Genomic DNA, 27,630 nt, shown 5'->3' with positions numbered 1-27,630 from the left:
TTCGTTGCAGTGGCTTTACGGAACACATTAGTAGTCAAACCACCTGAGTCATCCTTTCGGATAGTAACATCCAGAAAGTCTAAGTGTGAGGGGCTCAAGGTGTAAGTAAATTTGAGACCTAACTCATTATTATTGATGGAGTGCATAAATTGTTTGAAGTCTTGTTCTGTACCTGTCCATAGGACGAACACGTCGTCTATATATAGTGTCCAGAAAGGGACATAATCCAGGTACCTTTCTTTCTCTTCCACGAACGCGACAGTGGTCTCCCACCAGCCTAAGAAGATGTTAGCATAAGTTGGCGCACAGGGACTGCCCATGGCAGTCCCTTTAAGCTGGTGGTAGAAGCGTCCGTCGAAGAGAAAGTAATTGTGTAATAGTATGAACTCCATCAATCTGATGATAAGATTGTTATGATTGTGTAGGTAAATTCCCCTAGTGGAGAGATAATACGTCACGGCCTTCATCCCCTGTTCGTGTGGGATGGAGGAATATAATGCCTCGACATCTATTCCTCCCAACAACACATCCTTATCCACTACAATGCCTTCTAATTTGGACATAAGGTCCATCGTATCTCGTGTAAATGAAGGAAGGGCAGTGACGAAATCTCTAAGAACCTTGTCCACGTAGACTCCCACGTTCTGCGAAATGCCACCAATCCCCGAGACGATTGGACGCCCTTTAAGCGGGGAAGTGCCCTTGTGAATTTTTGGCAGTGCATAGAACGTGGGAGTAACGGGAGCATCAGGTGTCAAATATCTATATTCACCATCGCTAATAAGGCCGTCTGTCTTGGCTTCATCCAAAATAGTCATCAATTCCTGCCTATATTTAGATGTTGGATCCTCTTGCAGTATCTCGTAGGAATCCCTATCTTTTAAGATTTTGTAACACATCTCTTTATACAGGTTTCTATTCATGATGACTATATTCCCCCCCTTTATCGGAGGGTTTGATCACAATCTCCATATTGTCTGTGAGATCCCTCATGGCCATTTTTTCTTTTTTGGAGAAATTATTTCTGACATTACTTTTTTCGGAAGTTAGATATTTAAGATCACGTAAGACTAGTTCCTTGAATATCTCAATGCAAGAGGTTTCACCTACCGGTGGCTGTGCTTTACTCTTTGGTTTAAGGTCCGTAAATGGTCCCAAACCCCTATCTCTCTCACCAGACTCAAATAGGTCCGCAAGTTCATTAACTGTTGCTAGGTCCTCAACTGAGATTCCCATGACCGCACTCTTTTTTCTCTCAAGGTCTTTATGAAATTTTTGCCAGTTAAGTTTACGTGTAAATAGACTAATATCCTTTGTCCATGTAAATGCATCAAATTCCACCGTAGGGACAAAGGACAAGCCCTTATTGAGTACGGCCACCTGGAACTCATTGAGGACATGGTCTGATAGATTAATTATTTGAGGGCCTTTGGAACCTTTCAGTTCTGTGATCTGCCCCGTCCCGTGGTAGGGCGCAAGAGGTAAGGATTCTCCCCCTCTAAAAAATGTGACTGAGGAGAGGAGGAGGAGGGCGCCGAGGAGGGGCCACATGCCTGATTATATTGTTGATTACGTATTGTGGCTCTATGGCGGTTCTTGCCTCGATTATGGGGTCTGCCTCTACCCCTACCTCTCCCCCTATCACTTTTGCCCTTCTCCCTATCTGAGGTATCTGTTTCCGAGGAGGAGGGTTCTATTTCACTGTCTCTATGGGGATGTGTCTTTTCCAGGACCTGGTAGGCCCTGTTGTCCCTAAAATCCTGGACATCTCTGACAAACTGAGTATGTTTACGCTCTTTTAGGTGATAGCAGAACCTTTCTATGGTGTTCTGTAACTGGGTCTCCTTTGTCACAAAATCAGGTTCTCCTTTAAATTTGGCAGCTATCTCTTGTTGCTCTTTCAATTTTTTGCCAGAGATCTCCAAGATTCTTTTCTCCTCCTCAAGTAGTATTTGTAAAAACCTAACTGAGCAGGTAGTTGCCTCCTCCTCCCACTTCTTTAAGACCTCTGGTGTACGTAGTCTAGTGGAGGGCAAAATGGGTATACGCAACCCGCGGGGTACAATTTTGTTTTGAATATAAGATTCGAAACTCTGGACCTCCCAGAAACTGATCATATAAGATTTATTACACTGCATCAATTCACGAAACGCAGCTTTGAGAGAGGGGGTATATTTGGATTGTACTAAAGTTTTATCCGCGTGTGAGCAGCCGGCTAACAGTTCGGCTCCCCGCCACTGTGGGTAACACACGTCCCTGGAGCTTTCTATTCGCAATTAGGACGCCGCAACCGTGAGTGTTGTTCCTTTTGTTTACAGGCATGTGCACCGTGATTTAGGAGTTAGCCAGAACAAATGGCATTTTCTTTCCTTTTCTTTCACAGGTGTCGTACTATGCCTCTGATAGAACCGTGAGTGCATGCATATATTTGTTACAGGCACCATACAGCCCGGACATGGTATACTGAACGGTATTTCTTTTTATGTGTTTATTTGCAGGTGGACCCGGTCTATTGGGTTAAGGAAGAACTCCATCTTCTGAGCCCAAATATTTATGGGCTCAGATACTTTTATTGTCTACTATTATGAGATATGTACCACTTGTTTAGCCCCTGAGGAGGTCACATGTTACAGTGTGCTGAAACGCGTAGGGCATTGTGGTTTTTCCAAAACATAGAGAGCCTATACGGGCATCTATGTACTGTTGTGTACATTATCCTAATATTGTGGGAGCCCTCTCCCCATCTGTTATATTTTAGCAGATTATATCAGGCGTCTATTTGGTTTGTGCACTTCTTATCTGAGTGCTACAAACAACAATACTGCATCACATGCATTATATTTCTTAATTACCATTATTAAAAGCTAAGTTTTATATGCACCTCCCCCCCCCCCCCCCCCCTCTTTACTGGATTTATCCCTTGTCACCAGGGTGGAGACAATACTAGGAGGGTGGTGGGCCTAGTTGATTTGATTACTCGGAGAGCTGAGCAGGCATTATTTCTTAGTCTAGATGCTGAAAAGGCTTTTGATAGGCTGGGGTGGCCGTTGTTTTTTGCTACTTTACAGAAATTTGAGATTTCAGGGAAGTTTTTGACTGCACTGCAGGGTCTCTATTCCTCCCCAACAGCCTCACTCAAGCTTCCTCACTTGCCATCTCCTACTTTTCCTTTATTCAATGGGACTCGTCAGCGTTGCCCGTTATCCCCCCTGATCTTTGCGCTCTGTATTGAACCTTTGGCTGCTATGATCAGGGGAGATCCGGACATTACTGGCATTTCCTTGCACGATAGGGAATTTAAGGTTTGTTTATTTGCTGACGATGTTCTTCTTACACTTTCTCGTCCTCTACTGTCTCTCCCTTCTCTCTACATCAAAGTTATGCATGACTATGGGGTGGTTTCTGGCTACAAGGTTAATCTCTCTATGTCAGAGGCCCTTCCTCTTAACCTTCCCTCTTCCCTTTCTGCTCTTTTACGCTCTGATTATTCTTTGCGGCAGTCTCCCTCTTCTATTAAATACCTGGGGGTCTGGATCTCTTCTCACTATTCTTCACTATATTCTACTAACTATCTGCCCCGTTTTTAGGGAACTCCGTGCCCTTATGGAAAAATGGCGCTCGCAATATATTTCCTTTTTTGGTCGCATTGCCGTGGTGAAAATGACTGTTCCCCCAAAGCTCCTCTACTTTTTTTAAACCCTGCCAGTTCGGGTTCCACTGTCGGCTCTGCGCTCCCTACAGGCGGCTATTTTTTGGTTTATTTGGGATGGGAAAAGGCATCAGCTTCCGATGACTGTAATAATGGCTGGGCGGGCGTTTGGGGGCTTAGTGGTCCCAGATGTGGTGAAATATTATTGGGCTGCCCATTTGCGCCATCTTGCGGCGTGGTCTACCTACCATGCATACAGCCGCTGGATGGAGCTAGAGAAGCTATAGCTAGTGCCTGTCCATCCTAACGCTCTCCTCTGGACCCTTCCTGCTTCTCCCCCTTATCTTTCCCCTCTCCTGGGCCCTATGGCGTTCTCTAAATATGTGTGGGGTTACTGTTCTGTTAAATTTAAGCTGCTGTCTTCCTCTTCCCCTCTTCGGTATTTCCTTTATCATCCTAGCTTTCCCCCTGGCCGGACCTCTGTTATGGTGCGGGAGTGGGGGTATAGAGGCCTTTTTTGCTGGGCGGATGTAGTTGATCCTTTGTCACAAACTCTCCTGCCTTTTGATCAGTTGCAAACTCGTTGGGATCTCCCCTCGTCTGAGCGTTTTCATTATTTACAGTTACAACACTTTATGTCCTCCACACTGGGTTCCCTGGTGGTGTCCTTGCCTACGGGCTATGAAAGGCTGTGTCGTGGTGGACCTCAGACGAGGGGTCTTCTCTCTGATATTTACTCTTTGCTTCTCCAACCTCCGGAGGGAGTCCAGGTATCTTACCAATATATGACTCGTTGGGAGGAAGCGCTTAATACCACAATATTACTCCTCCTCATTGGAAAATAATATGGGAACGGGCCTCTAAGGCATCCATATGTTCCACCTATAAGGAAACTCAATACAAACCGATTATGGGCTGGTACCATACCCCCGAGTTATTGAATAGGCTGGATCCCGATATCCCCACCCCCCCAATGCTGGCGTTGTGGGGTAGGTTTGGGTACGCTGTTTCTTGTCTTTTGGTCCTGACCTCTTATAGCGGGGTATTGGGAGATAGTGAGTCACTTACTCTCTGATGTTCTTGGAGTGTCGGTCCCTCCGGACCCTCTGGTTTACCTTTTGCACCTCTCACACTCTGCTCTACCTAAGAAGCTGTTTAAACTGGCTATGCACATATTGTTGGCCGCTAAGACACTAGTTGCTAAGTGCTGAAAGAGGACTCTTCCTCCCTCTGAATCTGACCTACTCTCCTGTATACGGGAAATACGCTCCTTAGAATACTTCACAGCCTCTTTGAATAATACTATCCCTCCCTTCCTCTCAGTTTGGGAACTGTGGGACCGTTTCTCTGACAGGCAACCTCCTTGATCTTCTCCCCCCGCCTCCTTTTATTCTCCCCCCCCCCATCTTCATCTTCATTATTCTCCTCCCCTTTCTTCCCCCCCCCTTTTTTCCTTCCTTCCCCCCATTGTGTTTGTGCTTTGTTGTCTCTGTCTCTTGTGTGTCCTTGTTCTTGTCTCTTCCCTCTGTCCTTCTTTGTTGGAGAGCTTACCAGTTCTCTACTTATTTTCTATATATTTGCTCCAGTTTGATGGTTTCTCTGAGGTTGGGGCTAGTTGTTATGACCTACAAATGTACAAATGTTTCAGCATACCCTGGTCTCTATCTTGGCTTTTCATTAGCTCCTGACATGAATGCACTGGGCTGCGTCCCGGTTTATGCTTTGATTGCGTTTTAGTGTGCTCCTATTTTCTTCTGTGAAAATCTTTAATAAAAATTACAGTTTAAAAAAAAAAAAAAAAAGGAATATCCAACAAAAAAGATACAAGCAGTCGGCACTACTACCCCCAAACTTTCTCAACTTTAGCACGCTCCCCACAGCACGTGGGAGATACAAGGCTTGCAACTTCTGAGAGACCTATAAGCTCCAATGCCCCAGATCAACAATTCCAAATACAAAAGTGAAGAAAAATGGGCGTCACTCACCATAGTAGGTAACGGAATTCTTTATTAAAGTGCAGACTTAACAAGGTGAAAACACGTACAGATCTTTAGGGTATGCCGCAAATCAGCAACATGTCGGGTGACAGCTGTTTGTGCGTACGTCCGCACGCTTCATCAGACCCATACCTGCCTCCTACAACGTCACACAGATATAGCTCCACCCGGTGACGTGTGCAAGTTCAGGTGTACAAAGACAAATTAAAAACAACACATAATTAATGTATACTGACATAAAACAAACCAAGCTTACAAGAACACACTGTAGTCTACTCTTTCGTTTAGACCAAGATTGCCAGATGTTTTAATTTAATAATCCATTTTGCCTCCATCTGAAGCAGAAGTTTTTTCTTATTTTCTCTTATTTCTACCTGCTCCAAACCTTGAATGAATAGACTACCGCAATCGTCTCCATGGACAGTGTTCATGTGCTGAATAAAACACGGAGAGCCTTTTTTGGAACAAACTGAATAAACATGCTCTCTATATCTAGTGTTCATGGCTCTCTTGGTGCTGCCAATGTAAAACTGCCCGCAGCTGCATTTAATGGCATACACCACCCACTGTGTCCTACAGGTGATAAGGCTAAGAACAACAATATTATCATCTCCTATTGACACATTAATTCCTGGCTTAAATGCAGACACCATGTGCAAGAACCACACCTGCGGTTGCCCACAATACCAGCACCACTAAGCCAGTTTAGATTTTTAGGTTTTGACGAAAAATAACTATTAGTCACTACATCGCTAAGATTTTTACAACGACGAAAAGCAACTAACGGTTTTTCATGTACAAATTTCCCCAAGTCGGGATAATTTTTGATAACTGACCAATTTTTATTAACCCCTTCCCGCTATTGGACGTATGCATACGTCCAGGCGAACTACACGTTCGCGCAAATGGACGTATGCATACGTCCAAGCGATCTCCTGCTCTGCCGCGGGCAGCGCAGGAGATCGCGGGTGGGACTCAGCTGTCAATCACAGCCGGAGTCCCACCGCAGCTGCCGACGCCGCGATCGCGCCGGTCCAGGCAGCATTAACCCCATAGATGCCGTGATCAGTTCTGATCACGGCATCTGTGGTGTTTGCAGGGGGAGCGCTCTCCCCCTGCCCATCAACGGCGGCCGACCAATAGCAGACTGGGGGCGGGGGGGTTAAAGTTCGGTTCCCCCCGCTATGCCCACCCATCGGTGTCCGGGCACAGCGGGGGGAACCGTGTAATAGCGGCGGCGGCAGCGGCGGTCACTTACCTGGCGGCGGCTGTGATCATGGCGGCGGTGGAGGCGAGTATGGCGCCGCGTGTCCGGGAGTCTGTTGCCTAGCAACATCTGCAGGGCGACAGTTTAGAGAGTGGTCTCTAAACTGTGGCCCTCCAGATGTTGCAAAACTACAACTCCCACCATGCCTTGACAGCTGTTTGCTGTGTTGGCATGCTGGGAGTTGTAGTTTTGCAAGATTTAGAGGGGTTCAGGCTAGAGATCACTGACAGTGGTCTCTAAACTGTAGCCCTCCAGATGTTACAAAACTACAACTCCCAGCATGCCCAGACAGCAGTTTGCTGTCTTAGCATGCTGAGATTTGTAGTTTTGCAACATCTGGAGGGCCACAGTTTAGAGACCACTGTCAGTGATCTCTAGCCTGAACCCCTCTAAATCTTGCAAAACTACAACTCCCAGCATTCAGGAACAGCAAATGGCTGTCTCGGCATGCTGGGAGTTGTACTTGCGTGCCTCCAGCTGTTGCATAACAACATCTCCCAGCATTCCCTTTGGCAATCAGTACATGCTGAGAGTTGTAGTTCTGCAACAGCTGGAGGCACACTGGTTGGGAAATACCGAGTTAGGTAATAGGTTCTATTACCTAATTCAGTATTTTCCAACCAGTGTGCCTCCAGCTGTTGCAAAACTACAACTCCCAGCATGCACGTTCTGTCAGTGCAAGCTGGGAGTTGTAGTTTTGCCCCCTTCCCATGTGAATGTACAGGTTACATTCACACTGGCGGCGGATTACAGCGAGTTCCCCGCTTCAAGTTTGAGCTGCAGCCGCAGCTCAAACTCCTAGCGGGAGACTCAGTGTAATCCGCCGTCAGTGTGAATGTAACCTAAAAACACTACACTACACTAACATAAAATAAAGAGTAAAACACTACATATACACACGTACACTGCCCCCCCCTCCCGCCACCACCCCCCCTTCCCCCCCAATAAAAATGAAAAACGTATCCTACAGCAGTGTTTCCAAAACGGAGCCTCCAGCTGTTGCAAAACAAAAACTCCCAGCATTTCCGGACAGCCATTGACTGTCCAAGCATGCTGGGAGTTTAGCAACAGCTGGAGGCACCCTGTTTGGGAATCACTGGTGTAGAATACCCCTATGTCCACCCCTATGCAAATCCCTAATTTAGTCCTCAAATGCGCATGGTGCTCTCACTTTGGAGCCCTGTCGTATTTCAAGGCAACAGAATAGGGCCACATATGGGGTATCACCGTACTCGGGAGAAATTGCCTAACAAATTTTGGGGGGCTTTTTCTCCTTTTACCCCTTATGAAAAGGTAAAGTTGGGGTCTACTGGTGTTGCCCCATACTTTAAAATTTCACAAGCGGTAAAAGAAAAAAAGCCTCCAAAATTTGTAACGCAATTTCTCCTGAGTACGGAGATACCCCATATGTGGGCGCAAAGTGTTCTGGGGACGCACAACAAGGCTCAGAAGCGAGAGTGCACCATGTAAATTTGAGGTCTAAATTGGTGATTTGCACAGGGGTGGCTGATTTTACAGCAGTTCTGACATAAGTGCAAAACAATAAATACCCACATGTGACCCCATTTTGGAAACTACACCCCTCACGGAATATAATAAGGGGTACAGTGAGCATATACACCCCACAGGTGTCTGACAGATCTTTGAAACAGGGGTCTGTGAAAATGAAAAATAAAATTTTTAATTTGCACAGCCCACTGTTCCAAAGATCCGTCAAATGCCAGTGGGGTGTAAATTCTCCCTGCACCCCTTATTACCTTCCGTGAGGGGTGCAGTTTTAAAAATGGGGTCACATGTGGGGGGGGTCCACTGTTCTGGCACCACGGGGGGGTTTTGGAAATGCACATGGCCAAATTCTCTCTCCAAAAGCTCAATGATGCTCCTTCTCTTCTGAGCATTGTAGTTCGTCCCCAGTGCACTTCACATCCACTTATGGGGTATTTCCATACTCAGAAGAGATGGGAGAAGGTTACAAATTTGGGGGGGGGTATTTTCTGCTATTATCCCTTGTAAAAATTTAAAATTTGGGGGAAAACAAGCATTTTAGTGTAAAAAAAACACTTTTTTTTTTTACATATGCAAAAGTCGTGAAACACCTGTGGGGTATTAAGGTTCACTTTACCCCTTGTTATGTTCCCCAAGGGGTCTAGTTTCCAAAATGGTATGCCATGTGTTTTTTTTTCTGTCCTGGCACCATAGGGGCTTCCTAAATGCGGCATGCCCCCAGAGCAAAATTTGCTTCCAAAAAGCCAAATGTGACTCCTTCTCTTCTGAGACCTGTAGTGCGCCAGCAGAGCACTTTTCATCCCCATATGGGGTGTTTTCTGAATCGGGAGAAATTGGACTTCAAATTTTGGGGGGTATTTTCTGCTATTATCTTTATTAAAAATGTAAAATTTTTGCTAAACCAAGCATTTTTGGTAAAAAAAACATTTTTTTTTCACATATGCAAAAGTCGTGAAACACCTGTGGGGTATTAAGGTTCACTTTATCCCTTGTTACGTTCCTCAAGGGGTCTTGTTTCCAAAATGGTATGCCATGTGTTTTTTTTTGCTGTCCTGGCACCATAGGGGCTTCCTAAATGCGACATGCCCCCCGAGCAAAATTTGCTCTCAAAAAGCCAAATATGAACTCCTTCTCTTCTGAGCATTGTAGTTCGCTCGTAGTGCACTAAAGGTCAACTTATGGGGTACCTCCATACTCAGAAGAGATGGGGTTACAAATTTTGGGGGGTATTTTCTGCTATTAACCCTTGCAAAAATGTGAAATTTGGGGGGAAACACACATTTTAGTGAATTTTTTTTTTTTTTTTTTTTTTTTACATATGCAAAAGTCATGAAACACCTGTGGGGTATTAAGGCTCACTTTATTCCTTGTTACGTTCCTCAAGGGGTCTAGTTTCCAAAATAGTATGCCATGTGTTTTTTTTTGCTGTTTTGGCACCATAGGGACTTCCTAAATGCAACATGCCCCCAAAAAACCATTTCAGAAAAACGTACTCTCCAAAATCCCCTTGTCACTCCTTTGCTTCTGAGCCCTCTACTGCACCCGCCGAACACTTTACATAGACATATGAGGTATGTGCTTACTCGAGAGAAATTGGGCTACAAATTCAAGTATAAATTTTATCCTTTTACCCCTTGTAAAAATTCAAAAATTGGGTCTACAAGAACATGCAAGTGTAAAAAATTAAGATTTTGAATTTTCTCCTTCACTTTGCTGCTTTTCCTGTGAAACACCTAAAGGGTTAAAACACTTACTGAATGTCATTTTGAATACTTTGGGGGGGGGGGGGGGGGGGGTGCAGTTTTTGTAATGGGGTCATTTATGGGGTATTTCTAATATGAAGACCCTTCAAATCCACTTCAAACCTGAACTGGTCCATGAAAAATAGCGAGTTTGAAAATTTTGTGAAAAATTGGAAAATTGCTGCTGAACTTTGAAGCCCTCTGGTGTCTTCCAAAAGTAAAAACACGTAAATGTTATGATGCATACATAAAGTAGACATATTGTATATGTGAATCAAAAAAAAAAAAAATATTTGGAATATCCATTTTCCTTACAAGCAGAGACCTTCAAAGTTAGAAAAATGCAAAATTTTCAATTTTTTCATCAAATTTGGGGATTTTTCACCAAGAAAGGATGCAAGTTACCACAAAAATTTACCACTATGTTAAAGTAGAATATGTCACGAAAAAACAATCTCGGAATCAGATTGATAAGTAAAAGCATTCCAGAGTTATTAATGTTTAAAGTGACAGTGGTCAGATGTGCAAAAAAGGGCTGCGTCCTAGAGGTGAAAATGGGCTGTGTCCTTAAGGGGTTAATAGCCAATCTAATAACTTTCTCAAGGGGGCGAAATTTGAAGGAAAAAGAAAACCGAGCAGGACCCTCTGGCATACTGATATTCTTTTTTCTCTTTTTGAACAGGAGATTCCTCCTGTCTAGTGCTACAGTGTGTTCTTGTAAGCTTGGTTTGTTTTATGTCAGTATACATTAATTATGCGTTGTTTTTCTTTTGTCTTTGTACACCTGAACTTGCACACGTCATCAGGTGGAGCTATATCTGTGTGACCTAGTGGAAGGCTGACAGCTGTCACCCCACATGTTGCTGACCTGCGGCATACCCTGAAGATCTGTCTGTGTTTGCACCTTGTTAAGTCTGCACTTTAATAAAGAATTCCGTTACCTATGGACGTGGCGTTGGTGGATGGAGCGAGACATGATGTCCCAGATGTGCTCAATTGGAATCAGGTCTGACACTCCAGCCACATGAGGTCTAGCATTGTCTTCCATTAGGAGGAACCCAGGGCCAACCGCCCCAGCATATGGTCTCACAAGGGCTCTGAGGATCTTACCTCGGTACCTAATGGCAGACAGGCTACCTCTGGCCTCCCAAAGAAATGCCACCCCACACCATTACTGACCCACCGCCAAACCAGTCATGCTGGAGGATGTTGCAAGCAGCAGAACATTCTCCATGGTGTCTTGTCACGTCTGTCACATGTGCTCAGTGTGAACCTGCTTTCATCTGTGAAGAGGACAGGGCCCCAGTGGCAAATTTGCTAATCTTGGTGTTCTCTGGCAAATGCCAAACATCCTGCACGGTGTTGGGTTGTATGCACAATCCCCACCTGTGGATGTAGGGCCCTCATACCACCCTCATGGACTCTGTATCTGACCGTTTGAGTGGACGCATGCACATTTGTGGCCTGCTGGAGGTTATTTTGCAGGGCTCTGGCAGTGCTCCTCCTGCGCAGGTAGCGGTCCTGCTGCTGGGTTGTTTCCCTCCTATGGCCTCCTCCACGTCTCCTGATGTACGGGCCTGTCTTCTGGTAGCGCCTCCATGCTCTAGACACTACGCTGACATACACAGCAAACCTTCTTGCCACAGCTCGCATTGATGTGCCATCCTGGATGAGCTGCACTACCTGAGCCACTTGTGTGGGTTGTAGACTCAGTCTCATGCTACCACTAGAGTGAAAGCACCGTCAGCTATCAAAAGTGACCAAAACATCAGCCAGAAAGCATAGGGACTGAGAAATGGTCTGTGGTCACCACCTGCAGAACCAATCCTTTATTTGGGGTGTCTTGTTAATTGCCTATAATTTCCACCAGTTGTCTGCTCCATTTGCACAACAGCATGTGAAAGTGATTGTCAATCAGTGTTGCTTCCTGAGTGGACAGTGTGATTTCCCAGAAGTGTGATTGACTTGGAGTTACATTGTGATGTTTAAAGGGGTTCTCCGGTGCTTACACATCTCATCCCTTATCCAAAGGATAGGGGATAAGATGGCTGATCGCGGGAGTCCCGCCACTGGGGACCCCTGGGATCATGCACGCGGCACCCCGTTTGTAATCAGTCCCCGGAGCGTGTTCGCTCCAGGAATGATTACAGGCGACCACCGGGCCGGCGGCGTGTGACGTCACGCCTCGGCCCCCGTGTGACGTCACGCTCCGCCCCTCAATGCAAGCCTACGGGAGGGGGCGTGACAGCCTCCCGTAGGCTTGCATTGAGGGGCGGAGCGTGACGTTACACGGGGCGGAGGCGTGACGTCACACGTCGCCGGCCCAGTGGTCGCCTGTAATCAGACCCGGAGCGAACACGGAGCGTGCGTGATCCTGGGGGTCCCCAGCGGCGGGACTCCCGTGATCAGGCATCTTATCCCCTATCCTTTGGATAGGGGATAAGATGTGTAAGAACCGGAGAACCCCTTTAAAGCTTCAAATATACACATATTACCGTTTTGTGCTGCACCATGTTTAGTTCTTAAAGGGGAATTCCAGGATTTTTTTTCATTTGACTATGCTACAGGGTTTGTAAAGTTAGTGTAGTTAATAATATAGTGCCTGTACCTGTGTGTGACAGTTTTCTCACAATTCTTCTGTGATTTTCACCCCAATATTTATTTTTAACAGCATACAAAATGACTGTTGTCTCAGATTTTTCCCAGGTTGCAATGCGGCCGAGACCTGACTCACTAGTCAGCTGATGACAGGGAGTCTGCTTCAATGGGTGGAGGGATCGCTTGGTGGGAGAGAGATCAATCTGCAACTAATGCAACAGCTGTAGGCACCCTGATTGAAAACCACAGGTCTTTTGAATGGATGCAGCTCATTTATGTTTCAATGGGTGGGGCAGCTGATGTATGGGAGGGAGGAAAATGGAATTATGGGATTTATAGTCAAAAAAAGAAAAGTGAAGCAGGAAATACCAGTTCACAAAAAGCTAGCCACAGTGTTATGGTAATCTCACAACATAGCCATTTAGACACAAGACAAGTGCAGATCCTTCCTAAGCATGTCCATTACTGCCTACCAGGTACGTACAAAAATCACCTTATGGTGGACAACCCCTTTAATTGTAGTTTCATGTTTCTAAAACTTGGTATTTCAGATGTAAAAAAAAATTGAGATCTGATAGATATAAGATCCTTTTTTATTTTCACGAAGTCCTATGGCATTCTTTGATTGAATTGTTTTTTACTGATTTTTAATGCTAAGGACTTCGGGGCAGATTTATCAAAACCTGTGCAGAGGAAAAGTTGCCCAGTTGCCCATAGCAACCAATCAGATTTTTTATTTTATTTTTAAAAAAGCCTGTGCAAAATTAAAGAAGCGATCTAATTGGTTGCTATGGGCAACTGGGCAACTTTTCCTCTGCACAGGTTTTGATAAATCTCCTCCTGAATGTCTCATTTTAAAGGGGTTATCCAGGAAAAAACTTTTTTTTATATATCATCTGGCTCCAGAAAGTTAAACAGATTTGTAAATTACTTCTATTAAAAAATCTTAATCCTTTCAGTACTTATGAGCTTCTGAAGTTTAGGTTGCTCTTTTCTGTTATGTAATCTCTGATGACACCTGTCTCGGGAACCGCTCAGTTTAGAAGAGGTTTGCTATGGGGATTTGCTTCTAAACTAGGCGTTTCCCGAGACACGTGTCATCAGAGATTACTTAGACAGAAAAGAACTACCTTAACTTCAGAAGCTCATAAGTACTGAAAGGATTAAGATTTTTTAATAGAAGTAATTTACAAATCTGTGAATTCGGGTAGAAAAGCAGGCATGGTGCACATCTACAATCTTGTATAATGATCTGATTGCTTCTCAGCATAATATCAAAAACTAACAGGTTGTTAGTATACATTTTTGATCAAAAAGTACAAGCCCACTCACCACGTCAAGGCCACCTATCCAGAGTGGGTCCCTAACGTCCCTAGCATAAAATGGCGCAGCACCGAGCGGCGACCACCACCGCCGCGACGCCAATGCCCACAGGGGGGAACGACCCACTGGCAGAGCAGCCCCAATGCCACTCAAACCAGTCTATGAGCCGCACCCCCCCCCGCAGACACGGCGCCACGGCAGCAACGGACACCGCACAGCACCACACCAGTGTGAACAGGGATGTAATAGCTAACTTACCATACTCTCCCAGTCAGACTGGGAGGCAGCTAGGAAAGAAATGGCCCATGTGCAGCTAACTACTGCTTATATAGGATTGGGCTGAGGGGGTTAGGGACCCACTCTAAATAGGTGGCCTTGACGTGGCGAGTGGGCTTGTACTTTTTGATCAAAAATGTATACTAACAACCTGTTAGTTTTTGATATTATGCTGAGAAGCAATCAGATCATTATACAAGATTGTAGATGTGCACCATGTCTGTTTTTCTACCCGAATTCACACTGTGATTTCTATCCCCTCTTTTTTTTTTGTTTGAACATGTTGTCTGCACTCTTCCCCACCCCCTCAGCCCAACCCTATATAAGTAGTAGTTAGCTACACATGGGTCATTTCTTTCCTAGCAGCCTCCCAGTCTGACTGGGAAAGCATGGTAAGTGAGCCATTACACCTTGTTCACACTGGTGTGGTGCTGTGCGGTGTCCGTTACTGCCGTGTCTGCGGGGAGGTGCGGCCCATAGACTGGTTTGAGTGGCATTGGGGCCGCTCTGCTGGTGGGTCGTTCCCCCCCTGTGGGCATTGGTGTCGCGACGGTGGTGGTCGCCGCTCGGTGCTGCGCCATTTTATGCTAGGGACGTTAGGGACCCACTCTAAATAGGTGGCCTTGATGTCGCGAGTGGGCTTGTACTTTTTGATCAAAAATGCATACTAACAACCTGTTAGTTTTTGATATTATGCTGAGAAGCAATCAGATCATTATACAAGATTGTAGATGTACACCATGTCTGTTTTTCTACCCGAATTCACACTAATTTACAAATCTGTTTAACTTTCTGGAACCAGTTGATATATATAAAAAAAGTTTTTTCCTGGAATACCCCTCTAAGTGCAAACTTTAACTCTACAATAAGTAGTTGACATTATAGTTTTACTGTTTTGATAATGATATATATCATGAACCTTAGTGTGATAGCCTAAGGGGTGTAGGGTATGGGGAGTGTAGCTGTGCGGGTATCAAAGGGTGCTTGTTAACCCCTGCTATTCGTGACGCCAGGGAGGGGGCTCATCTCTCAAGCTTTTCCTACCGCAGCCCTTCCCAGGAACGATAGGGAGGTAGATGATGATAGGTTTGAGGTAGACAATAATAATGGATTGTCCACAACCGGAAAGCTTCTATAAACTACGTCAACTTTACTGAAGATTTTCTGTACACTTCATTAACATAACAGTCTCTTATCAGAACAACAGCTTCCTTTGGGGATTGACAATGGTTGGGACTTTAGCTTTAAGAGTCTTTTAGTCTATTGCACTGTTCCGCTGAATTTAGGTGAATTAGATGCGGTCCAGTAGTCACGCTAGCATTAGCAGGAATTAGAGTAAAACTCACGATTTTTGGTTCTGCTGAGGCCGTAGGTTTTGAGGCCTAGCATGTCGTTGAAAGTTGCGTAGCACCCAGTCCTGTTAGTACGGCATCCACGAGAGCAGCAACCCAAGAGAGCGATAATTGGACGCAGCTCCATTATATGGGCAGGGGCTGGACTAACGCTAATTGGTCCAAACGGATGTCAATCACCATTACAGAGATTTGTGGGTAACACGTGACCCAAGGACCTCCTAAGGTCCTGCAACATACCATAGAGGTTACAAGCATGGTCACATGACCGAAGGTACTGCGACGCTGAACAAGGTAAGTACTATACATTCCTATTAAATATAGCTATAATTATTAATATATACATTTATTAACATTAAAGTTAGACTTAAGGAGAGGCGACTAGGGGCTGTCCCACCTGAGGAACCCTACCTGAACGTAGTTCCTCTGACTTTGGGGACCTCTGCACTAAGTACTGGATGCAATACGGTAACGGGAAACCACATTAGCATTTATTGTGATATAATATTCTTCGGGAATGTACTTTTTGTATTACGCTATTATTCTACTGATTATACTTCGTTGTTTATAAAACAAACTAATACAAAGCAAAAAATGAAATATTTGCATCCTAAGGTGAGCAGAGGATATCCATTATATCCAGAACAAGTGCTACCATTGCTGCAGGCTCTCTGGGCATGTTGGGAGTTGTAGTTCTGCATTAGCTGGAGAGGCACAGGGGAGCACTGATATGCACTATAAAACAAGTGGACATACAGTATAAACTGGACATACAGTACTAAACTGCCTTTAAGACATAATAAACTGCACACTTATGATGCAGTACTCAGCACTATCACTAGGTGGCAGTACACTTTTTTTTCACAAATACAAAGCACAGGAAAGCAATCCCCATCTATATCCAGTGCAGGAGAAAACATCACACACGTGACACTGAGCCGCTCACTGTATAGCCTGCTGGTCTCGGACCATCACGTGATCTTCTCCCACGGAGAACGCATTCATGTGCATATGTTGTCTATTCTTTGGTGACGTTTTTTTCAATAAAGTTTTTTTTAGGAGATAAAAAAAGTGTATTGTAATTATGACTTCTACTTTCAATTTTAATGACTTATTAACCCTCAAAGCTTTTTCAGTCCCCGCCCTACCATGTGACGTCACATATTTCCCCTCAGCGCTTTAGACCGCATATCAGCCACAAATAGCGGAAAGCAGAAACTGGAAGTGAAGGGGTATCACGTGATATCTAAAGAAGCCCATGTGACCCGCATGTCGTCAGGCCAACCTGGAGCAGCTTCGCCACAAGACGCAACCGCAGCGGTTCAGTGAGTGCTCAGTGTGTACGTGTCTCTTGTGTGATATCTCCTCCTGCAGTGTGTAGTATTGGTGTTATAGCCGGTATATAGCTGGCATCTCCTGCAGTATTATTTTATGTGTATGGCGTGTGCAGCACTCTCTACTGACCCCCTATACAGACCTCAGAGCAGTGTTTTTCAGCCAGGGTGCCTCCAGCTGTTGCAAAACTACAACACCTAGCATGTGTTGTAGTTTTGCAACAGCTGGAGGCACCCTGGTTGGAAAACGCTGCGCAATGGAGGCTCCAGTTGTGTAAGATACTCTGTCCCTTGGGCTGTGTTCACATGGATGATTTTTTTTTTTTTTTAGGGCCGATACCGATAATCTGTGGAGGTTAGGGCCGATAGCCGATAACTTATACCGATATTCCGGTATAAGTTATTGGCTATTAAACCCCCCTCCCTCAGCCCTCCATAGGCCGCTGCCGCCACCCACTTCTTGCCACCGACGCACCCCCCCCACCGCACCGCCCCTGCCCCATTGCCTCCCCCATCCCCGGTTTTATAATTACCTGTGCCCGGGGTCCACGCTACATCTGGCTCCGGCACCGTCCTCCTGAGCTGTCACTTTGCACACTGACGGTGACATCACGTGGAGGACATCACTCGTCATTGCGCAGCGCACAGTGTAACACAGGACGCAGCAGGAGCCAGAAGTAGCATGGACCCCGGCCCCTGGGAACAGGTAATTATAGAACCGGGGATGGGGGAGGCAATGGGGCCGGTTTGGTAGGGGGTGCGGCTGGGGGGGGGGGGTTTACACAGTGTAATACAATTAAAAAATAAATAAATAAATACACACACACACACACACATATATACATATATATATGACATAGAGAATTAACATACACAGCATAAATCCAAGGGTGCCTCAGATTTCTGTTACTAATTCCAGAAATGTGCCATGTGAACATAACTTACATTAGAAGGCTCTATTTGCATGCTAAGAGCTGCAGACTCTTTGGGATCTGTACCACTTAATGGAGTTGATGGTGGACGCCAATTTTTTTTTATTTCTTAGCCAAGAAGGTGGAGCTGCTCAAGTGCCACAGCCTGGCATTCCTCCTCGCTGGCCCTCACCTTTCATCAAATTTTTGATGGATTTACAAAGCCCTATACATCAGTCAAGTAGAGGTTGGGAGGTGAGGGTAATCAAGGACATGCCAAGCTGGGGCACTTGAGCCGCTTCGCTTCGCCTCCTTGACACTTGTCTGAGAAGGCAATTGTGTAAGTATGGCCAGGGGTAGACACAGACAGCAGAGGGCAACTGACCAAAGAATGTGCCTGCCTGCCCCCCTTCCCCACCTCATACGTCAATTGTTCAGGAATCCCCTCCCTCCTTCATATATCACTTACTCAGGTGGACGCCCATATGTCACTTGCCAATATCAGTTGTTAATTATTAAGGCCCCCCCCCCCCCCAGATGCCGCAGCTCATTCAGGCCCCCAACATTAGATGGCATAGTTTCCCCACATTAGGTAGCATAGCCCCCAACACACACACACACTTACCTGGCCTGCGCAGCGCTTCTCTTCTCTGGCGATGGCCTGACAAGTGATATCACTGACATCCTCCTGCGTGCGTCTGCGGAGGGACGTAACTTGCGCGACATCCCTCTCAGACCCAGGTCTGCCCGCTGCGCTATTAAGCTTTAGAACAGTGGCAGGGCAGTGCCACTGCTCACTGTTCGTCATGTAAGGGGGCCCCTGGGCCCCTGTGCAGCTGAACTGGTTGCACAGACGTATGTCCGCCACTGAGTTCGGCAATCGCCATCAGCTCGAGGAAAGGTACATTTTACATTTATACCAACCAATGTTTACATTTAGTCGTAAACACAGCTGACAGATTCCTTATAACCCTTGAACTAGAAGTCTGCCTGGGACTTAGAGCAGCATGCCGTACATGTACGGCACCTTTGTGTATTAAGTCTATGAAGCCCACGTACGACATCAGTAATCATGTTGATGTCCATTAAATGATGCAACATTAAGGCTTGGTTCACACTGTCAAATTTCTGGGCAGAATTTCTGCCGGAGATCAAGCCGGCGGCACTAGGACTGCATTGATATCCCCATAGATGTCAATGCATTTCTGAGCAGATCTCCCAAAATATCCACCCAGAAATGTATTGCCATCTATGGGGACGTGAATGCAGTCCGTGCGCTCTTAGTGCTGCCGGCTAAATCTCCGGCAGAAATTTTTCCCAGAGATTCCGTAGTGTGAACCTAGCCTGAGGAGGGTCTCTGACAGGAGTGGTACCCATGCAGTGTAACTGTGGAGTGCTGATCATTGTCCACTGTTCACTTAAGAAGGTAAAGACTTTAGCACGCGAAAAGCTATTTATCAATCTAGATGGTGTATCAAATAAAACTCAACATTTTACTTTCATTCTGGAGCCTTTTCAAGCACTGGAATTAAAAAGGCTCCAGAGTTGAAATTTTTCGTGGCATTTGATTCACCATCTAGTTGGATGAAACACTTTTCGGAATACAATTTTTATTTCTGATACAATATATAAAATGTTGTGCAAACTACACCCTCATTTTCCATGACATAACTCCAAACTAGTGTTATAATGTACTTCTTTCTCACAGTGGACTCAACAAGAAACGTATATTTTTCCTGACTCATTTATGCAGAATGGGTGAGGATAGAAAACTGATGACTGAGAGGGTACTCAACTTTACCCTGGAGATCATCTACCTGCTGACTGGAGAGGTAAGTGATACTTGGAATTATGTCACAAGACGTCACTCCTTTCTATTGGTAGCACAGAGACTTAGCTAGAGATATGCAGGGTTTAGGGAATTGTGTCACATGACTTCGCTTTTATTACAGAGCAGGAAGACAACTATAGATGTAAGTCAATCTAGAAATTGTCATAAGCAGAGGTGAGTGAACCTCCCCAAAAATTTTGGGGTAGAATCAGCCATTGGATATGATGTGGATTCAGTGACTGATTCAGATTTGACTGTACACTGTGCTGGACTGGACAATGTACAGGAGCAGGGACTTCTGACTTTGACAGGAGTCCCTGGTCCTGGACATACTCTCTGTAGTGCCCCAACAGTATCGTATTGGGTACTTTGTAGGGGCAGTATGGAAAAGGCAGGAGTCTCCTGTACAGTGAACTCTTGACTCCTTTGTCTGAAGCAACATTTTTTGGGAGTTGCTGCAGTAAAGGGGGTTTGTGTCTCTAGGGCTACTTCTACACTAAGAACCGAAGATGTCACTTATAGCCCGGTTCTCTGGCATCTACCAGATCATGGGCAAGATGGGACCAATATCGATTCTGCCTGCATATTTCTTTGATTACCACGGTCCGTTACTGTGACAAGATCAAAGGTGATTCACCACTGATTGGGTTAAATGGAAATGAAGTGTGACCCAATCACACTCAAGGAAACACTCCACAATAATGCCTGGGGACCTAAAAAGGATCTCGAGGCTGTCTGGTCCTCCTGCTGCTAGGGCACCATAAATGTAGCCCTAGCAACAGACAGTACATTAAACTCTGTTTTTCTATGACACAATCATGCAGGAGTTTGCTAATACAGTATAAGTATAAAGTAAAGTTATTAAAAAATAATCCTGTATTGAGAGAGAAAAAAGTAATAAAAGAAAATGAAGTGATTTATTTAAAATAAATACATTTCATATAACAAATACATTACATAGAAAATAAAAAAAAGCGTTCACTTGTTGGGTATCCGCACATCTGTTATAATTCAAAGATTATGTAACATTAAGCCTAACCATATAAAAATAAACAAAAAAGACGGCAAATATACTTTTTAATTGAATTTTATTTTTTATATTGAATCCACCAAAAAAAGAAATAAATATATAAATTACACAGTAATTTATATTTACCACCAAACGTCAAAAAGTACAAAGCAAAATTAATAAATAAATAAAAAGTTTTGGCTGCTCAAATGTGAATGCAGAAACTGAAAAAAGCCACTCACTAAGGCCTTTTCAGTTCAGGTCTGATCATTAAGGATTTCACATTCGCTGGTCCCCTTTTCAGAGGGTGCAAACAAATTAAGTCTTATAGAATTCTGCCGGGGAATCAAAAAGTGTCCGCTATTGGGAGGTGTCCACTAAGGGAGATTTTACTGTATAGCTTAATGCTTAGTGTACAGAAGCATTTACTACATGACATGGAGCTTCTGCAGTGAACCCAAAATAAATTTGAACAAACATAAATTATTATTATTATTTTTTTATTACAAAATTACAAAGAACAAATTTGATTAGTTCTATTCACTCCTGCTCATCATGAATCACATATTGTAATATACCTCCATTTTCAGGATTATAAAGTAGTGAAGAAGTCTGGTGAGTCTGTGTTTCCCAGCAATGGTTCCTGTTTGTCAGGAAAAAGGAGCAGGACCCAGAGCCCTATCAGAGAGTCATCTCATTCAACGACACAAGACAGAAACTATGAGCAGAAAATCCTAGAGCTAACACATCAGATCACTGCGCTTCTGACTGGAGAGGTGAGACCTGCTAGGGCATTGTTATCTGTATGCATGTGTAGAAGTAGGATGCTGGAGCTATTGTGTACTTTCCTGTGGATGATGACTTTATTATTGTGTGTATCAGGTTCCTGTAAGGTGTCAAGATGTCACTGTGCATTTCTCCATGGAGGAGTGGGAGTATTTAGAAGGACACAAAGATCTGTACAAGAACATCCTAACAGAGACCGAAAAGAACCTCACATCACTGGGTATGAGGAGACTTTTAATGCTGTAAGAGAAGGGGGGACAACTTTGAGGGTAGAAAAGCGCAGCATCTGATCACATGTAAAATTATATTTTCCCAGAGGAGGATAATGTAATATTACATAGTGATCTGGGGAAGCTGGTGGCTTGGCCAGAGAAATGGCAAATATGGTTTAATGTGGATAAATGCAAGGTTATTCCCTTGTGCCCTAAAATCAACATGTACAATTATGTGCTAAATAATATAAAATACGTAAAACTATTAATGAAAAAACTTGGATGGACTGTAAGCTCAACTTTAGTTGGCTGCCAGGGCTAATGAAGTCATGGGATGCATCACTAGTAAGGCTGCATATGGAATATTGTGTCCAATTTGGGGCCCTGTATATAGGAAGGACATGGCTGAACTGGAGAGGGTGCAGGGGAGGGCGACAAAGATAATTAGTGGTTTGGGAGGATTACAGGACCAAGACAGGTTATCAAGCTTGGGGTTATTTAGTTTTGAAGAAGAGACATCTTAGGAGCGATTTGATGACACAATTATATGACAGTACAGAGATATTTCCAGTGATCTTTTTTATACCTAGGCCAGTAACTACGACTATTCTTTTCTTTGACTAGTCTTTTTTTTTTTTTCAACCTTATAAACTGTTTCCTGCAGAATCCTGCAAGAGAATTCCACCAGAGAGATGCCCCAGTCCTCTGTATTTCCAGGGTAGTTCGGGAAAAAATGACAATGTTTCACAACTTGATCAGGTAGATGAAATATATAAAAAAAAATTCTGCTGCCATTTTTTGTCGTTACTGTTGGACACTGTTTTTTTTTCTTGTTTCCAACTTCTTCTGACTTGGATGTTATTTGTCAACACACTTCTATAGGTAGTTAGAGGAGCAAAAGAAAATACACATGTGATGGATCAGCAGTATAAAGAGGAAAAGAATCATGTAGCTATCTGGCCAAGTGAGTAATGACTGCTAAATACAGAAGTGTCACATATCAAGTTCTTCATGTTATCAGGGCTGCCAATGGGGCAGTACAGGCATGCACTCAGAGGCTAATTCCATGTTTGTACACCATCATGCACATTACTTATGAGCTTGTGGGCTGTATGTTTTGCCATATGATGCTGAATGGGCTCTTACATCCTGACTGTCACTACGCAAGCTATTAGGCTGGGTTCACACTACGGAATTTCCGCCGGCAAATCGACATTGAAATTGCAGGCAGAAATTCCGCTTGCTAAATTGTATAGTATAGTGAATGGGTTTCCGTCCACAAATTCACACTGCGGAATTTGTGAAGCGGAATTTGTGAACGGAAAATCCGCTTGGAAATTTCCGCCTGAAGAATGGCGTTGCTCATTCTTCAGGCGGAATACTCGCGGAACACATTGCAGTCTATTGGAGACTGCAGTGTCCGCACGGTCTCAGCGCCGACTGATTCAGTCAGCGCTGGCCGCATTCGGAATCTCTGGCCGGAAAATTTTCTGCCCGGAGATTCCGCAATGGGAACCTAGTCTTATGAGTCTGCTGCATTCATGAGTTGAAGAGACTCCTTGTCCCTCTCAGAGGTGACTGTCGGGCTGCTTTGCTGGTAGTGTGTGTGTGTGTGTGTGTGTGTTTTTTCAGGTGCTCTTTGTGAATGGTAACTAACGTCTGAGGCAGTGTTTCCCAACCAGGGTGCCTCCAGCTTTTGCAAAACTCCAGAGGCTGTCCGGGTATGCTGGGGAGTTGTAGTTTTGCAACAGCTGGAGGCACCCTGGTTGGGAAACACTGGTCTGGGGTATTATTACTATATCAATGTTAATTAGCAGATGACTGCACTATGGACTCAGAACAACATCTTCTTTTCTCTCCAGGTTATGGAACAGAAGATAATTATGTAATACAAGATTTATCTGGACAACAGCATGTTACCTCGCAAATCTCCCTTGTCCTTCATAGCACAGAGCCATCATTTGTTCATTGTAGTGACAAGGGACACTCTCTTGGTCTGTCACAGTCTGTTACTCCAAGTGCAGGTCATAGCAAAGGGAGCATACTCCCAAATTCTGAAAATGGTATATATTGTAAAAAGGACCTTTCCAAGCACAAGGCGATTTACAGTGATGAGCAGTCATATTCATGTTCATATTGCGGAAAAAGCTTTACTAGAAAATCAGATCTTGTGACACATCAAAAAATTCACAAAGTGGGTAAACAGTATTCATGTTTAAAACGTGGGAAAAGTCTTCCTCCGAAATCATCTCTCTGTGAGACGCAGAGAATTCACTTAGGGGAAAAGATATTTTCATGTATAGAATGTGGAAAATGTTTTACCCGGAAATCGGCTTTTATTGAGCACAAGAAAATTCACTTAGGAAAAAAGCTGTTAACATGTTCAGAATGTCTCAGGACTTTTATGCAGAAATCATCTCTTGTTGAGCATCAGAGAATTCACACTGGGGAGAGGCCGTTCCAATGTCTAGAATGTGGGAAATGTTTTACACAGAAATCAGGGCTTCTTAACCATCAGAAAATTCACAGAAGGGAGAAGCCATTTTCATGTTTGGATTGTGGGAGAAGTTTTAAACGAAAAGATAATCTTAAAAGGCACCACAGAATTCATAGAGGTGAGAAACCATTCTGCTGTTCGGAATGTGGGAGATGTTTTATTCAGAGATCGGATCTTTATAAACATCAGAAAATTCATACAAGGGAGAGGCCATCTTCATGTTTAACTTATGAAAAATTATTTTACCATAAAATCCGATAAAACTCAAACTTGTCTTAATCTGTCATTTAAGTGTTATTTCTCTGTTTTTGAACAAAGAGCTTTACAGTCGTTCGTAATGTAGTGGAACGTCTTTTGGAAGACCGCCCAAAAAAATTGCATTAAAAAGTGGATTTCTATAGGGGTGGTCTTCTCAAAGAAAGTGGCCACTATGTATTATGTATGGTGGCCTGAAAATGGGCCACATCTTTGTGTATTTCATTCTCTCCTGTCAAGCCTCCATAGGCATTAATCGATAGCATAATTTTGGTAATGCTCCATACAATCAGTCTGTGTGCTTTCAAATTAGTCAAGAGAATGATCGGGATAATTGCGGTGAAGAACTGACACAAACAATGTGATGCGTTGGAGTTCTCTGTTCAAAACCGCTGCTCAATATTTATTTATAGGCTCAAAGTAGAACATCATACATCCTTTTACAGTGTATTTTAGGGTGTCTTCTTTTTCCATTCAGAATACAACAAATAACACAATGGGGTTTATTTACTAAGAGTGGAGTGTAGGTTTCTTTGTGGGTTTTGATTTCAGACAGGTATTTTCCCAAGGTATTTACTAAGGTTTCCCTACATTTTGCGACACAATTTGGGCGCAAAATCCGACAAAAGAGTTGGGATCACGTTAGTAAATAAACCCCAATGTCGTTTAGGGTAGGGTTGCATGTGCCATATTTTCCTGCAGCATATTTTACTACCCATAGAAGTCAATAGGTAGCAAAATCAGTTGCCTAAAATAAGCGGCAAAATACGACATGTGTGACCCATAGGGTTTTGTCTCCAATCAGAACACAGCAGACAAATCTGGAACTGATCAGCATTTGAGTGGAAAAGACCCTTTTTGGAGAGAGATTTTGAGCCCCCTCTCTCTGGGGCAGTGACAGACAATGGTGTATAGATAACATACAGTTAAACTATACTTTAATCATGCATATGCTACATCCTATATATTCTATATAGTATACACACAATTGTCATATCATGCATAAAAGGGCACATTCACACTTCAGCATTTCTAAGCAGAATTTCTAGATAAAATACAGCACAGAATTTTTGTTGCATGAAGCAACCATTGATTTCAGTGGGATTTTAACTGACCTGTTCACACTGTGGAATTTCTGCTGTGGAGATTTAAGGATTTGTATTTTGTCAAAAAGAATGAACATGTTCATTTGTTAAGCTTAATTCTGCAGCAGAATCCCATTTTACTCAATAGGACTTTTTTTTTTTCTTTCTTTTCTTTCTATGCTTGTTTTTGCAGTAAAATTCTGTATGAAATAAGCACTGATTCTGTACAAATGGGAATTCCAAAAACTAAGCAATTCCAGTGCGGATCAAGTGCAGTGCAGAAATCCAGCTTATTGCTTAAACGTCATAAACAGGGACACAGGCAGTGTGAACAAGTCATGCGTTTCAGGTGTTGTTACCCTTTTATATTACTAGGGGTGGCAACACCTGCAACACGTGACTTGTTCTTGCTGCCTGTGTTCCTGTTTATGACTTTTAAAGCGTACCTGTCAGATTCCACACAAAAACATTTTTTTTTACTCAGTATTTAATTCTCACCATGTACATCAAATTATGCCTCTATCACCTATATCTATTATAAAAATACCTCTCTTAATTAGCTCACAGTGTCAAAAATCTTCTATGGGGAAGGGTGTGTGTCCCTTTTTGTGGTGGTGGGAGGTGATTGGAATGTCTGCTCATGCAGCCTTGTCCATGACTCATGGACAAGCCTGATACTGCTGTAGGGCTAGTTAGTGTCTTGGTAGGTATGGGACCCCTAGTGTTGGGATTTTATTTATTAAAAATTTTTTAAACAACCACGTTACCAAGGTCTTTAATTTTCATCAATCACAACGTATGAAAGGTTTTTGGATCTGACAGTACCCATTTAAGCAATAAACAGGATTTATGCACTGCACTTGATCCGCACTGAAACTGCTTCTTTTTTATTTGTGTTTCAGGTGCCGCCCTGCACCTTCCGGCTGCAGCCGGGAACTACCAGTGGTGAGCTGATTGTTGGGAGTCCAAGAAACTGGAATTCTGTCGTTTGAATGAGCCCTAACAACTTTTCCAACCATACTGGTTGGTAAAAGGGAATTTTCACATGTACTCCTATTTAGCAATAAAGAGATTAGTTAAAGCTCTTTTAACTATTTTATACTCCATCTTGTAGCTTGGGCCAAAAATGGTGCTCTGCAACTTGGCATCACCTAAATAAATATCATCAAAGGAGATCTGCAGCGGTATATACCTTATCCCCTATTCTGCGGATAGAGGATAAGTGTTTGATTGCTGGGGTCCAACTGCTGGGGCCCCGTAATCTCCTGTATGGGGACCGGGCTCTGCCGCAGCTCTCCCCGACCATGTATCATTATGGGAGAGGTGGAGATGCAGCGTTCGGTCATTCCCTACTCTCCCATAGAGCTGTATGGAGGGGACGTGTTTATAGAACTCTTAGTGAGGTCGACTCCACAAGCTAGAGCTGCAACAGTGCTGGGTCCCAGTATGACTTTTCTTCACATGTTTGCTGTTGCAAACAGTCATCAAGCATGTTGTCTCTTCTAGATATAGGATCTTCAGTCATTTTAATAGGGTTTTCTATGACTGTACTGTGGGTAGAGTATAGATTACACCAGTGTAAGACACAACAAACCGAGCTCAGAACAGCTCTGACATTTGCAATATCCAGGATGGATAAATTGTCATTGGCGAGTGCTTCTTATCGCTCTGTAACAGATATAAGCCTTTGTATACGTGATCAGTGGTTCACAGACTTTTCTTGAGTAAATTCCTAGTAGGTATTTCTGACAGTATTACTATACATAGCCACAATATGCTGAGATACAGAAGTATACCAGAATATTGCTTTAGGATATGTTCACATCTGCTGCATATTTTCCTGAAGCTAATTTTGCTGCCAATTGAAGTCAATGAGTAGCAAAATCAGTTGCAGAAAATATGCAGCAGATACTGTACGTGTAAATGTACCTTTAAAAAAGGTTATACAGGGACAGAAAAACGGCTAGATTCTTCAAGAAAACAGCATCACCCCTGTCCTA

General features: G+C 43.8%; 1 protein-coding gene across 5 annotated transcripts; it reads left to right on the top strand.

Annotated features, from left to right (window-relative positions):
* The first annotated feature begins 16,786 nt into the window (after positions 1-16,786).
* Positions 16,787-26,725, top strand: LOC130282880 (zinc finger protein OZF-like). 5 transcript variants are annotated; one of them, XM_056531783.1, is made up of 8 exons: positions 16,788-17,035; positions 19,664-19,787; positions 21,386-21,571; positions 21,678-21,801; positions 22,458-22,552; positions 22,676-22,757; positions 23,656-24,408; positions 26,533-26,725. In XM_056531783.1, the coding sequence occupies exons 1-8, from the start codon at positions 16,980-16,982 to the stop codon at positions 26,577-26,579; spliced, it is 1,467 nt and encodes a 488-aa protein (XP_056387758.1). In that variant the 5' UTR covers positions 16,788-16,979; the 3' UTR covers positions 26,580-26,725. The 5 variants fall into 5 exon arrangements, with proteins under 5 accessions (XP_056387756.1, XP_056387758.1, XP_056387757.1 ...); XM_056531781.1 differs by lacking the exon at positions 26,533-26,725 and having other exon boundaries at positions 16,787-17,035; positions 23,656-25,932; XM_056531782.1 differs by lacking the exon at positions 26,533-26,725 and having other exon boundaries at positions 19,709-19,787; positions 23,656-25,932.
* Positions 26,726-27,630: the final 905 nt, after the last annotated feature.

The sequence above is a fragment of the Hyla sarda genome, chromosome 7 (assembly GCF_029499605.1).
Source record: "Hyla sarda isolate aHylSar1 chromosome 7, aHylSar1.hap1, whole genome shotgun sequence".
Lineage (NCBI taxonomy): Eukaryota > Metazoa > Chordata > Amphibia > Anura > Hylidae > Hyla > Hyla sarda.
Note: the sequence above shows the minus strand (reverse complement) of the source record. Positions and strands in the feature narration are given on the sequence as shown.

What these genes read in the sequence shown, in the direction of transcription:
- LOC130282880 (XM_056531781.1), top strand. Translation starts at nt 16,980, where the DNA reads ATGTCGTCAGGCCAACCTGGAGCAGCTTCGCCACAAGACGCAACCGCA. An exon ending in CTGCGCTTCTGACTGGAGAG is followed by an intron (nt 21,572 to 21,677) that starts GTGAGACCTGCT and finishes TGTGTGTATCAG; the next exon opens with GTTCCTGTAAGGTGTCAAGA. An exon ending in AAAGAACCTCACATCACTGG is followed by an intron (nt 21,802 to 22,457) that starts GTATGAGGAGAC and finishes TGTTTCCTGCAG; the next exon opens with AATCCTGCAAGAGAATTCCA.